At 43.0% G+C, this 14,719-nt stretch overlaps 1 protein-coding gene and 1 pseudogene across 1 annotated transcript in view; one reads left to right on the top strand and one right to left on the bottom strand.

Moving 5' to 3' along the window:
• The window catches only part of LOC134447108 (exosome complex component MTR3-like), a 69,769-nt pseudogene that overhangs the window by 14,138 nt on the left and 40,912 nt on the right, over window positions 1-14,719 (top strand).
• Window positions 1-14,719, bottom strand: part of LOC134447433 (protein-glutamine gamma-glutamyltransferase 2-like) — a 37,654-nt gene that overhangs the window by 13,540 nt on the left and 9,395 nt on the right. The window contains exons 3-7 of the mRNA XM_063196887.1: window positions 13,572-13,694; window positions 13,209-13,310; window positions 11,495-11,613; window positions 10,700-10,828; window positions 6,364-6,544 (exon numbers count right to left, since the gene is read on the bottom strand). Coding sequence (XP_063052957.1) covers window positions 6,364-6,544; window positions 10,700-10,828; window positions 11,495-11,613; window positions 13,209-13,310; window positions 13,572-13,694 — 654 coding nt within the window. The remainder of the gene's footprint in view (window positions 1-6,363; window positions 6,545-10,699; window positions 10,829-11,494; window positions 11,614-13,208; window positions 13,311-13,571; window positions 13,695-14,719) is intronic.

Here is a 14,719-nt window from a genome sequence, read left to right as displayed (position 1 = left end):
ATCAAATCCCAGGAAAATACAAACCGTATCCCGGGAATCCCGGGAAATAAGTGATTCAAAGTCGCAGTTGGCCTATTGAAATTTGTCCTCAAATTGCACCAAATCTGGGTGGTAATCCCCTATATGTGGTACATATTCTATGTTGTAGACTACTTCAGTTGTTGGTTCCCAGAATTGCATTTTTGTTGAGTAATGTCCATTTGAACCTCACGTGAAAGTAACGGAGACTGTGCTGCATTTGATGGATGCATTTGATGGACGCACATAATTCCACTGAATAAACATCCAACTGCGAGCCAAACGGTAACTTGTCGTGGTCTATGTCGAATATGCCTTAATTTGGCTTTTTGCTATTCGCCTCTGGCATCATCCGAGCATGTGTAGTGCGAGACGCCATTATGACCGTTGCGCGTAAAGATGTGCAAGAAGATGGGGCCGTCAAACACAGTAGGCTATGGCTACACATGACATCTTTGTCATGAAAATCGTTAAATACTTGTGAAGACAATCATGGCCCCAAAATCCACCTCCATTAAAGGCAATAGCCAAATTTTGGTCAATATCACTGCAGCATAAAATGGCGATCTAATAATTTTCACTTGATGGTGGCAAGATTTCCAGAAAATGTAAACCTCTTGTGTCAGAGAGAGAGAGAGAGAGAACAACAGAGCAGAACGCTGAACTGGAGGTCCTAAATCAGCCGCACCATTGTGATATTGATAAAATATTTTATGATTGTGTTTGCTAAGACTTTGACGACGGTGTTATGGATGTTAACGGGATACAATGTTGCGCATATATATAGGCACCTGCACTAATGTAGGCTATAGTTCAACCAAAATGGAAATCAGAAAAATTAATTGCATCGCGCTCACCATTCACCGGCCTGAAGTCATTTGGTGCGATTATGCTTCAGTGATATGTAGACCGACAGTTGGTTATTGCCTTTAATGGAGGCGGATTTCGGGGGCATGATTTTGTTGACAAGTACTTAACGACTTTAATGAAGATGTCATGTAGACTGTTTGACGGCCCCTTCCATAGGATAGCATCCATCCATCTATCCATCCCTTTCTCATCTTTACGCGCAACGGTAATAATAGCCATTACTTTTCTTGTAGACGTTGCGCGTAATATTTTATTCATTATCGACTTATTTCAAGCAGCATTCCACTGTCCACTCTGCGTGGCCCTGTTGAAAGGGTTGCCTTGTCTATGTGGGAGGGGGAATGACTTCCACTGAACACGGCAGGTCATTTGCATGACAAGACTTCATGCCCATTAGTGAACACTTTGTTCTCAACAACTTCCCATTAAGAAATGTGTATTCTGAATGTGTTTGTCACCATTTTCAGCAAGCCTGGCGTCGCCATGAGGACCTGATGTTTTCCACAGAAAACATGCATGGTTGCAACCACTTACAAAAAAAAAAACCTTCTCACCGTTTCACTGAATTTAAAGACTCACTGCTCTGATGTAGCCTACTCTTTATTATTTGGTGTTGGAACTGTCTATGCATCGTGTGGCATGGGCAGACGTTGGTAGGCTATACGCATGCATACACGCACACAAAACGGTTCAGTTCAACGTTTATTGACCAGCAAGCAAGCGGCGCAGTACCAGCTGATTTGCTCTAGAGTCGCGAAGTGAAAACTGACTTTCAAACCCGTATGGCAATCACCTTCAAGCGAGAGCGCGCACGCTAGGAAGAATGTTCCATTCATGTTGATGTGGCCAGGGGGAAAGTGTTGCAAGCAGTGTTGCCAAAAGAAAATCAGCCAAAGTCGCTATGGGCTTGCTGAGAAGTCGCTAGATGACGTCATGACGTTACGTATGACGTCACAATGTCACGCACGGCGCGCTGATCTACAGAAAACGTGCCCACATGCCTTCGTCCACAGTACAAATCGGCGGTGCTAGCTACTTTTTGGAGATCAGAGCTTATCTGCAGCCCCGCTTAACCGTGGGGAAACGCTTCTGACGGCGGCGCAGAGTCAGAATTATGTGGAAAAACTATTCATTTGTCACAGAAAATGCACGTTTTAAAAAGTCGCCACATGCACCAAAAAGTCGCTAAAGGCGCTAGATGAGTTTTTTTGTCGCCATGTGCCCGAGATTCACTGCGGTCGGTGCGGCCAGCCTGCTAGTGCTCATTTAAATTTGTCATATGCTTGTAGGGTAGACCGAGTAAAGTTAAGTACAGGGTACAGTTTAGGTAAATCAAATATACCTGTGTAACAACAAGACTCTGATCTAATTCCAAAGTGTAGGCATAACATAAATGACAGTCCCAAAACATTTGGTGACCATATCGAAGATTGTGTAATCTCGGTTTATGTTGACATTCGGTTCCTGCCATATATTTGTCCCATATCGCTTGCCGTAGTCTCATACAAGCAGATGTTCGTGCATGAGAATTCCTGTGCGTATCACAAAAGTTGCCACACCGTGGTGCGTGCATCATGTGTCACGTCGGTCTCTCTACCCGCCACTGGAAATGCATTGTGTGGTGTCGTGAGGAGGGACACTGATTTGCCTCTCACAAGACAAGCGAAATAGTCGCTAGATTCGGCCAGATTGAGCCTGAAAAGTCGCTAAGTCGCTAGATGATTTTTTTTGTCGCCAGAGGTGGCCAAAAGTTGCTAAATCTAGCGACAAAGTCGCTAAATTGGCAACACTGGTTGCAAGAACATTGGACTCATTCAATATCATTGTGCAAAGTGTGTGTTGCAATATTGTGCTGGGGATATGTGTTGGGGATTTCTCGTGTGTCTATTTTGTTTGCGTAAAACGATTCCACCAATAGTGCAAATATTACAAGTAGTTCTAGGCTACGTCTGACAAGTAGAACTACGGAGGAATTCTAACGAAACCTAAAACAAAATAGGCAGTTAGCTTATTTAATAACGAGGCCAAAATAGGTAGCTACCAGCTTATTTAATAAAGAGGCCTAATAGGCTACAAATAAAATAATTGCTCAAAACTATTGCCTTTACAGTTAAAATGACCGTGAAAAATAGCTGAATTACATTTTTAAATCAACAAAAGACGTTAGAATGAGCGTTAAAATCAGCTGAATTACATTTTTAAACATTTACAAAATAAGCAGCCTGAAGGCTTGAAGGGATTGGAGGAGGATTTCCAACAAAAAAAATAGGCAGCCTGAAGGGACATTTTCTTTCTCTCTCTCTCTCTCTCTCTCTCTCCCTCTAAACTGTAGCATGGATTTAACATGGGTGCATTCTGCAGGCTATGTTTTCCGACACTGTTGTATCTTTTCTGGCTCATGCGCGAACTATTTGTTGTCATGCAGAATCAGAAACATCAGAGTGTCGGCAGACAGCTTTCTCTTGTTGCTGGTGCTTTGCATTTAATTTGAATAGTGAAGCTATAGGCCTACTCTCCACACGTAGGTATATTCCAGACCCCCAGAAGACGGTAGCTAGAAGCTTTCATCTAAAAAGTTACCGGAAAGTCGCTGCATGACAACCAAATGTGCAGTGGTCAGGACTTCTAGACGCACGCTGCCCTGATTCAAAGCGACAAGGCTGTGCTTGGTCCCGCCTCTCTGCCCGCAGCTGGGGCTACTCAAATACTGTTTCAGAAATGTAAGGAGTAGAAAGTAACATAGGCCTACAGATATTTGTCAAAACATGTAAGGGAGTAAAGTAACGGCGTAAAAGTGAAAAAAAAGCTTCTCAAATATTGTCTAGATAATTGTCAAAAAATGTAAGGGCTTAAACGTAAATTGTCAAAAAATGTAACGACGTAAAGGTAAAAAAAACAACAACATAGGCCTACCAGTTAAAATGAGTAAGTACATTTTATTTATAGATTTACATGTTTAAATCAACAAAAAACAAAACTTAACAGCTGATTTAGATATTTAAATAAACAAAACCGTTAAAATGAGCATTAAAAAAGCTGATTTACATTTCTAATATAGGCAGGCTGAAGAAAACCCGTTAAAATGAGCATTAAAAAAGCTGATTTACATTTCTAATATAGGCAGGCTGAAGGGACGTTTAGTTCAAACCTAAGGATCTTTAGTTCAATTTTAAGGACGTTTCGTAGGCTTTTGCGGTAGACGGAACGTCCTCGACGAAAGATCCCCTGCCTTATACGAATGGTCCAACGTTTTGTTCGAATGGTCCCCTCTCAAGAATCCATTCGACGAAAAGACCTGTACCCAAATGGAGCGAGGCAAGCTAAATCCTGATTCCATTTGGCATGTGCTCTGGATTTCACATTTTGATAGCAGTGATTTTGAAACGTTTGGATTGCCGTTGTAAAACCACTCATTTTCGGCAGGCAAGAAAGGTTATTTTGTTTTTTGGGCGAAACTGGGTTAGAGACTACAATGTGCACCGCAGCTGAAGTGGCTGCACGTCAGACATGCGACATCTGCTGTGTAGTCCAGGTACAGCATATGTGTGATCTAGGAGGGGATGCAAGGTGGATCGGAAAATAGGTTTGATCAGTCCATTACAGCCCAGTCAAAGTTTTTGATTTTCCCAGCCCCATGAGCTGCCCGGGAGGGGCAGAGACTTAAGCGTGTCACACGCTGGGTCGTAGAGGTAGCGTGGATATAAATCTATTCATAGCATGGTACCATTAGGAGAAAACCCCCGTTTTTCGTGGTTGGGTGACACCTCCATGAGCCTATACATTTTAATGGGCTGTCTGATTTGTGGTAGCTTTACGATTCAGGAGCCAATTTTAGTGGGCAATGGAGGTGTCGCCCAACCACGAAAAACAGGGTTTTATCGTAACGGTACCACACAATGAATAGATTTATATTGTGGGTCCTCTACGAAGGCGCATGAGAATAGGCTCGCAGACTAGTATAACAGCACATGCTATACATAGGCTGACATATACACATATACAAATTTGGCAATAGCCAACCCAGTTTCAACAAGCAGCATAGTTGCAGTACCTTTTTTGGCCATTTCCTGCACAGTGTACCTCTAAGTATTTAATATATGCAGTTTCAGTGCATTTGGGAATAAATATGGAATTCAGCTCCCAACTTTCCAGATTTTCATTTTGGCCCACTGTAAATGTTGACACCTCTGCTGTAGACCAATACCATGCTAACCATGTCAATTACCACAATAATATCCATGTCAATTATCTCTTTAGTAATACCAAGACAATAGACACCAGAGATGTGGACTTGTGACTTGTGACTCGGACTGACTTGTGACTTGAGTCACAAATGACTCGACTTGAGACTTGACTTGCCAATATTAGGAATGACTTGTGACTTGACTCGACTTGTACGCTATTGACTTGAGACTTGACTCGACTTGACAGTTTTAGCTTGCAATGACTTGCAATTGTGCTCCAAGTCAATGAATATATATATATATATATTTTTGCATTTTGTGTGTGAAAAAAATGCATGAAAGAAAGAAAAAATAAATGATTTACCTTCAACCATAGTCAAAAACCATGCTAAAAAATATATATGATCAATTGTGGGTTGCATGGTCACCCAAACAAACATGAAAGCTTGTCTGCAGCCGTGCTGTAATGGTTAGGGAGTTGGGCTGGAGATCACAGAGTTGCAGGTTTGAATCCCACCCTTAAACCCACCTCTTCCTACATCTCCATCCATGACTGAAGTGCCCTTGAGCAAGGCACCTAACCCCATATTGCTCAAAGGACTGTCACTAATATATGCGTTGGATAAAAGATGAAAGTAATTTAATGAATAATTATAAACCGTGGTAAAATCATGGTTAGTTTTCAGAGTAAAACCATGGTTCAATTTATAGTTAAACCAAGTAAAACCAAAAACCAATGCCGAACCATGCTCAAAAAACTGAAATCATAGTATACCATGGTCGATTTTCGGGACATGACTGGCGAAGGGGGACATGCAAAGCAGTGTGGAGAGGTAATGAATTCATGACCAAAGGTAATTGTCAATATTGCACATAGAACACAAGGCTTGGCATAAGACTTGGACTTGACTTGGCTTTGGCACGACTTGGACTTGGACTTGGACTTGACTTGACTTGGCTTTGGCACGACTTGGACTTGGACTTGACTTGGTCAAATGTGTCGTAACTTGTGACTTGACTCGGACTTGATTGGAAGGACTTGAGACTTACTTGCGACTTGCAAATTAGTGACTTGGTCCCATCTCTGATAGACACACATGACATTGCATGACATGCAGGAAATAAAATTCCATTCCAGCTCTGCAGAGATATAGTCAGACTCTATAAATTCAATTCCAAATTCTATTACTCTCATTATTTGATTACATTGTATTCTTTTATATGCTATTGTATTAGATTCTATTCTATTACCGGTATATATCATATGCTATTCTACAACAAGACAGCTCACCTGTGCAGGCCACCGCTGCAAACACCCAGCACTGCCCATACCGGACAGGCCTTGTGCCGCCGTCACTCCAGCGCCTGAGAATGTCCACGCTTCCATTCCAGCGGGTAGGGGGCACACATCCATGGTAGTCCCCTTCTCCCCATTTCCCCAACAGCACTCCTCTGTCATCGTTAGCATTCACCTGCCCGGAGGAAGGAAAGGAATGCAGTAACATGTCATGCAATGTCAGTTATACATGGGTATTGGTTATTGTTTTAATTGTGGATTATTTTATGGATTTTAATCTGTTTGTTAAGCTCTTAGAGCTACATTTTATGTATGATTTTGTGCTATACAAATAAAATCATCATTATGATTATTATTATTATTATTATTATTATCATCATTATTATGATTATAAGTCATATCTTGAGGAAACGATAAAGGTTCGCTGCACTGTTCTATGCTCCCAAACATATTGTATTTAAGATGCTCAGTCCTTCATCAAAGTTCAACCTAGGTGATCATGAAATACTGTCTGTTTATTTGTTTGTAAATGAAATACGTTTTTTGTAGTCTGATCTGCAACCCCCCCCCCCCCCCCTCTCTTGAATGGCTTCCTTTGCTGTTTTATGACGTATCCCTTTGGTGTTGAAGAATTGTAAGGTTACCCTAAATACTCCCACCTTTGATATTCTCCTTTTGGGTGAAATATATATAGTAGGAGTGCTGGTTTACTTACAGTGCTAAAAAGTGATAAACAAAAACTTTCAAAAAGGCTACAAACAAAAATCAACACGAGGGTTGTTCAAACTGAAATGATAAACTTCAAAATAATCAAATACAAAACTAATCGGGATTCAAAGGGTTAAATGTCCACAAACCAGTACTCTCTCAGCCTCACAGCAAGCTGCTCTCCCTGCGCCGCTCTCTCCAGAATGGCAAAAGCGCCGCCTATTTATGGGACTACCCATTAGTCACGTCGTTACAAAGTGGCGGGAGAATGGTGCACAACACAATTAACACAATAAAGAAATAAATCATAACAAAACTAAACATACCATAATCCTAATAACATTACACATATTTTCAGTTATCAAAAATATATTTTCTTCTTTCCTATCGCTAGTTTGGAACCCTAACTGCAATTACCAAACACGTCATCAAACAAAAAATACAAAAACATTGCAACTCTGACAGCTCGGGTTTCTCTGACAAGAGAGTTGGAGTGGCATTTGTTATCCCAGAACTCAGAATTGAAGTGGGCAGGAGAATTCCTGATGATCTAGCAGTATACACAGCTGAGTTAATAGCTATGTGGCTGGCTTTGCAGTGGATGGAGAAGAACAGACCGAAGAAGGCAGTTATTGCATCAGACTGCAGTTCAGCGCTGATCAGTATTAAAACATGGCAGTCAAAATCCAGACAAGATATAGTGTGGAATATAGCACAAGTCTCAGACGTGCTACAAAAAGAGGGTGCCAACCTCTCGTTTGTGTGGGTACCTGCTCATATAGGTGTAGCAGGTAATGAACAAGCCGATGAAGTTGCCAAGGAGGCAGCTAGCAACAGCGAAGTAGACCTGGAAATAGACTACAGCAAGGCTGAAATTAAAAGCATTATAAAGCATAAAGTGAGAGAGCAATGGCAATCCCTATGGGACAGTGAGGTAACAGGAAGACATCTACATGACATCCAAGACAAGCTAGAAAGATGCAGATCATCGAACAGGAGTAAGGGAGAGGAAGATGCACTGTCAAGAATGCGATTTGGACACACTAAGCTTAACAGTACCCTTGCAATTATGAAGAAGCACGCAGATGGTAAATGCCAGTTCTGTGATAGTCCAGAAACACTGGAGCATGTGATCTGTCACTGTCCATGCTATCAGACAGAAAGGGAGACTCTAATAGAGCAGCTCAGAAGGGCTAAGCTAAGACTAAACCTAAAGGAGATTTTAAAGTTAGGCTCTGGTCACATCTGCTTCAACCATGTGTTTAGGTTTCTGAGGGATACAGGGCTTATCAACAGAATCTAGTGCTACCCTCATAATTTCTTTTGAATTTTTGTTTTGTTTTGTTTTGTTATTATTATTACTATTATTACTACTATTATTTTCCTTTTCTTTTCTTTTCTTTTCTTTTCTCTCTTTCCCCTTTTCCCTTTCTTTCCCAGCTTAGGCTCAGAATAGGCTCTCTTGCATCCACACCCCAGCCCAGCAAGTGGCGGTAATGCTGCTTTTTCGCTAAGCTGCCAACCGCCATTAAAAACTCAAAAAGAAGAAGAAGAAGAAGCTTCTCGGGGGACCATTGATGGCGGGGCGCACAACAAGGAAGTGAATGCGTTCAGTGTAGGTGCTATGGCGTGGGACTACAGGTGTTTGTGGTGGAAATGTTGGATGGAGCAAAACCAGCGGGTACCTCGCGGCTTGCGGAGATGTTGTGGATGAAAACTGGTGAGTACAGAAATATGGGCAACGCTACGTGAGGGTGAAATATGAATGGGTTCAAAACGCGCTAAACCGGTATCGCGTGTGATGAACTTGCCGAGTGTCGCGTGCAGGTGTGTGCATGTGTCGGGAAATGTTTGTCAGTTAAGTGCAGGGACAACGTCGGGAACATTTGGGGAAAAGTCTAGCAAGGGGGTAACTTTTCCACATATATACAGTATAGTCTTGGCACTTTCCCAATAAAACAGTAATTTTTCCACATCTGAAGATGCTCCGGTGACTCTCTTCTTTGCATGAAATACAGTCTATTTGTTAGTAAGACAGAAAGTGCCTTTCTTGCTTGGTTTACAAAGATAATTATCTTGCTCTTAAATCCTTAAACCCATGATGGGACATTGTGCGTGTTACGTCATACGCACAGTGATTCTTAAGGTTAAGGATGCAGACAATTCAAGCCAACCACTCGCTGTAAATATGTTAAGTTCTTTAATTTAGTAAACGCTTGAAACGGAATAAAGTCTCACTTCATTATTGTAATCACCACAAGATTAGTTACAACAGTGTGTGTGTGTGTGTGTGTGTGTGTGTGTGTGTGTGTGTGTGTGTGTGTGTGTGTGTGTGTGTGTGTGTGTGTGTGTGTGTGTGTGTTTGTGTGTGATCTGCACTGTTGGCTTCTGCTAGCTGTGTAGTGTTCATTGGTGATGGCCTCCAAACCAAATAATGATGGGAACCAAAAAGCAGGTCCAATAGCTGGCAGACCCAGTTTACGGGGACAGGAGGTTACTCTCTCTCTCTCTCTCTCTCTCTCTCTCTCTCTCTCTCTCTCTCTCTCTCTCTCTCTCTCTCTCTCTCTCTCTCTCTCTCTCTGAGATCACCCTTCACTCCCTAGGCTAGGCTAGGAGGTCTTTTTCAGTGGCTCGGGGGAGCGTTGGGAGGGTTTGGGGAGGGCTTCTCAGAGTCTCTTCATTAGTGGGCCTAAATACAATGCAAATGTCAAGAAGGAGGTCTGTCTGGTAAATTTTCTATTAGGCATGGCAAAGTTGGCCATTTGGCTGACCCGCAAGCAGAAAATGCTGAACTTGGTGTATGTAGACCCCTTAGAGGGTTTCTTGGGAATGGCTAAAAGTCGCATCAAGGTGGAATACATGTATTATCACTTGGTCAATGATTTGGAGAAATTTTCAAACGTTTGGTGTGTGTGTGGGGGTGGGGGGTGGGGTATTGTGTGAGGTTGGGGGGGACGGAGAGCTGATTGTGAACATATAGGGGGGGTGTTGGTCTGCTTTTGAGCAGTGGCTGACTGTACTGTGCCAATGATGGCTGAATGATGTTAATAAAAGGCTTTTTAAAGGTCTCTCTCTCTCTCTCTCTCTCTCTCTCTCTCACACACACACACACACACACACACACACACACACACACACACACACTCTCAACACACACAGACTCGCACTCTCACACACACACTTTACTTTGTGTTCCATTGTTTTTAATGCAATACTGGTATTATTACCTCCGCCAAGGTTATGTTTACCTCCGCCAAAGAGGTTATGTTTTTGGTCGCATTGGTTTGTCTGTTTGTTTGTGTGTCAGCAGGATAACTCAAAAAGTTATGAGTGGATTTGGATGAAACTTTGCAGGGTTGTTGGAAGGGACAAAAGGAACAAGTGACTACATTTTGGTGGTGCTCCGGATCACGATCTGGATCCAGGAATTATTAAACTATTCTTCACCATTGTGGGATACAGAATTTTGACATTCCAGTTTCTAATTTCACAAAAAGAAGGCAGAAAGACTTTAAAACAAATAGGGTGTTGCATAGTCAAATGTTCTATCAAACAGCTTCCTTGGCGGAGCTCTGCACTCTCAGAGTACATTTATAGTTTATTGATTCATTTTCAGGCTTACCATGCAAGAGATGGTTCTGCTGACATATACAGGGTCGGCCCGGTTCTGGAGGTCCATCTCAGGGTTTTTGAGTGTGGAGTTTGAGTTGTCCAGAATTTCAAAGCAGATGTCCACCACATCCTCCTCGAACTGTCAACGGGTGACAATGATGGAGAGTTGGCTTGTGTTTGTTTGTGTCTGCCTGTGGTTTGCAGCAGTAGTGTAAAATATGATATGCCCGTTCACACTGATCTAGTGCTTTAAAAAAGGGGCTACTGTTCCTAAAATGTTTCATAGTAAAGCACATACAGTATTTACTTACCTACAGAAATAATCAAAAATATTCTTAAACTGGTTTTGGTCATATTGCGTTTGGCAACTAAAGCCATTGTTTAATTGCCTATTCTCTCTCTTCATTCTCTCTCTCTCTTTTGCATCTGAGATGCTCCCGTGACTCACATTCCTACATTGTTACACTACACTACACTGAGGCTTTTATCCAAAGCGACTTAGTTATTTATAGGGTGTTATAGGGCTCAGCCCTTTCCGATGTATGAGCTATTCTAATGGGGGCACCTTTTGTTTACATTTTTTTTTTAAATATCATACTGTAGGCCTACTCCAAATATTTTCCCAAAAGGTATCGCTGTTTGCTAGTTGTCTGCTGATGTTGCATAACCTTTTCGATGTCTTTGGGAATAAATAAAAATGCTTTTTTTGAAATGTAAACACACACCTGCCCCCATTACAATGACCAGAATCTCGGAAAAGACTGAAGAAAAAAAAACCTTAGGCCACAGCAGGTCGTGTGCCTACCTGTCCAAAGTTCCAAGGCCTGTAGGTGATCTCGTCCGCGTCCCCCTGGTAGATGAGGCCGTTCTCATTCATGATATACTCTTTCAGGTGAACATCGTTTGGCAGATACACCGCATCAGCTGCAGGGGGAAACAACCAAAGGTGTCAAGAGTAATAGTTAAAGTGAATGTAAATTCAGGGGTGATAGTGAAAAAAAATCCTGAACCTGACCTTTTTTCCCTGCTCTAACGACGACAAGATACTACATAGTGAAGTAACGTAGGCCTATTTTGACACATTATTCAAACATTTAATAGCCTGTGTATGATCATTATTCAAGCCTGATAGTAGAAGAAAACCCTGAACCTGTAACACTTTCTGAGATAAGAATAACCTAATGGCTAATTATTATCAATGTTTTTTTGGGGTTTTTTTTGCAAACTCTGTCAAGCCTGAAATCAGGCATGGAGCCTGAATACTATCAGTCCTGTAAATTCATGGTGAAAGTGCAACTCTAGCGCATGATATTACATAGCTGTTACACCATTTGCTCCATTGCACCTAATGCGGTACATAGACTGTGTTGTTACTGAAAAACACTAAAAACCTAACAAGGTCCCAACCTAAAAAGGACCCATCCACCCATGGGTGACGCTAGGAGAGGAAAGGTATTAAAGATTCTAAGGGCCCCCGGTCGCTGAGGCGCAGCGCACTAAGCCCCCCACATTTGGGCTTGCATGCCCACCCATGGGGACCCCGGTTCGAGTCCGCCCGGGGTCATTTCCCGATCCTCCCCTGTCTCTCTGTCCCATTCGCTTCCTGTCACCATCTTCGACTGTCCTGTCAAATAAAGGCATAAAAGTCCCTAAAAATATATTTAAAGATTCTAAGGGCCCAAGCACTGACAGCACTGACAGGGGCCCTTAACATTTCTGGCGGTGCCCCTGCCACATGCACGCGACTGAGTGTGTGTGTGTGTGTGTGTGTGTGTGTGTGTGTGTGTGTGTGTGTGTGTGTGTGTGTGTGTGTGTGTGTGTGTGTGTGTGTAAAAGACGGGGAGAGAAAAACAAAGAAAGAGAGAGAGAGAGAGAGAGAGAGAGAGAGAGAGAGAGAGAGATGCATCTGGTCTCTGTCCCATGTAATTTTGCTGTGTCCACATCAAATAAATGTATGCAATTGATTTGAACACTGTCGAGCCCACGCATCACCTTTGCAAGTGTTGAGGACGGAGGGAGAAAGACAAAGAGAAAGAGAGAGATGCTGATCTGCCCCATGTGAATTCGCTCTTTCCACAGTGATATGATGTGTACATGTTTGTACTCTACTTTACTTAAAAAACAATAACTCCACTCTCAGAAATAACAGTACAGGACTTGTCGCTGTGGCAGTACCCTCAAGGGGAGTACCACTGCGTCGCTTGGGTGGTACCTCAAAAAAACGTGACAGATGCACATTGGTCGACATTGCAAGAAACTGAACGCACCTCTTTTTTGGGGTACCAATCAAGCGACGCAATGGTACTCCCCTTGACGGTACTGCCTCAGTGACGAGTTCTGTACCTTTATTTCTGAGAGTGACTTTGCGCCTGCACTTGTTGTTCTGTATATTTCCTGTGCACTTTGTATCTGTTAATAATGTTGGCAATGATTATGTCCTTGATTCTAAGTCACTTTGGTTATAAAGTGTCTGCCAAATGCAATGTAATATGGTGTAATGTGATGTGATGTGAGTCCACCTTTGCACCAGGGGTTGTAGAGCAGGTAGAAGCTCTCGGGGGCCGTCTCCTCCATGATGTGTCCGTCCGAGGAGACCAAGAGAACGGCCAGGCTGTACTTGCCTACAGGGGGCGTCCATATTATTATTATTATTATTATTATTATTATTATTATTATTATTACTATCATCATTGTTATTATTATTATTATTATTATTATTGTTATTATTATTATTATTATTATTATTATTATTAGAATGCAGTCTAGGAGAGCAGGAGCATGCCAGGCTGTACTTGCCTATGGAGCGTCCAGATTATTATTATTATTATTATTATTATTAGAATGCAGTCTAGGAGAGCAGGAGAGGGGCCAGTTGTACTTGCCTATGGGGGTGTCCGGGGGACTGTAGACGGAGAGCAACATCTCACCCTGGCCTCCCTGCACGCTGAACCACCACTTTGCTGGGTCCCACTGCCGATAGGACACCTTCACTGTCTCCTGGTTACCTGCACAGATAGGTACACACACACACACAGGCATGCAGGCATGCACGCACGCACGCACACACACACATGCATGCTGATACACACACACGCACACACATACACACACATTCACTCACACACACGCACAAACACATGCACACACACACACATACAGGCACGCACGCACATACACAAACACACACACAGGCACGCAAGCATGCACACGCACAAACACATGCACACACACACACACAAACATGCACACAGGCATGCAGAAACACACACACACATGCACGCACACACACACAGGCACACAAACGAGCACACACAAACACATGCACACACGCACACACAAACACATGCACATATGCACACATATACACACACATGAATGCAGGCATGCACACACACACAGACGCGGAAACACATGCACACACATGCACGCACACGCACACACAGGTATGCACACATGCATGCACAAACACAAGCACACACACATAAGCACACACACACACACACACACATATGCACACGCACACATACGTGCACGCAGGCATGCAAACATGCACACACAAACACATGCACGCACGCACAAACGCACGCAGGCATGCACACACGCACGCACAAACACATGCATGCACACACGCGTGCACGCACGCAGGCATGCATACATGCACCTACAAACACATGCACACACGCACGCAAGCTCACACACACACACAGGCATGCAGGCATGCACACACGCAGGCACACACAAACACACGCACGCATGCACACAAACACACACACGCACGTAGGCGTTTACACACGCACGCACAAACACATCCACACACATACACAGTACACACACGCGTGCATGCACACACACATACACAAACGCACGCAGGCATGCACAAACACATGCCCACACGCACGCAGGGATGCACACGCACATGCACGCAGGCATACACACACACACACACACACACACAAACACACACAAATGCACGCATGCTCACACACACACACACACACACACACACACACACACACACACACACACACAC

This window comes from Engraulis encrasicolus, chromosome 4 (genome assembly GCF_034702125.1).
Source record: "Engraulis encrasicolus isolate BLACKSEA-1 chromosome 4, IST_EnEncr_1.0, whole genome shotgun sequence".
Lineage (NCBI taxonomy): Eukaryota > Metazoa > Chordata > Actinopteri > Clupeiformes > Engraulidae > Engraulis > Engraulis encrasicolus.
Note: the sequence above shows the minus strand (reverse complement) of the source record. Positions and strands in the feature narration are given on the sequence as shown.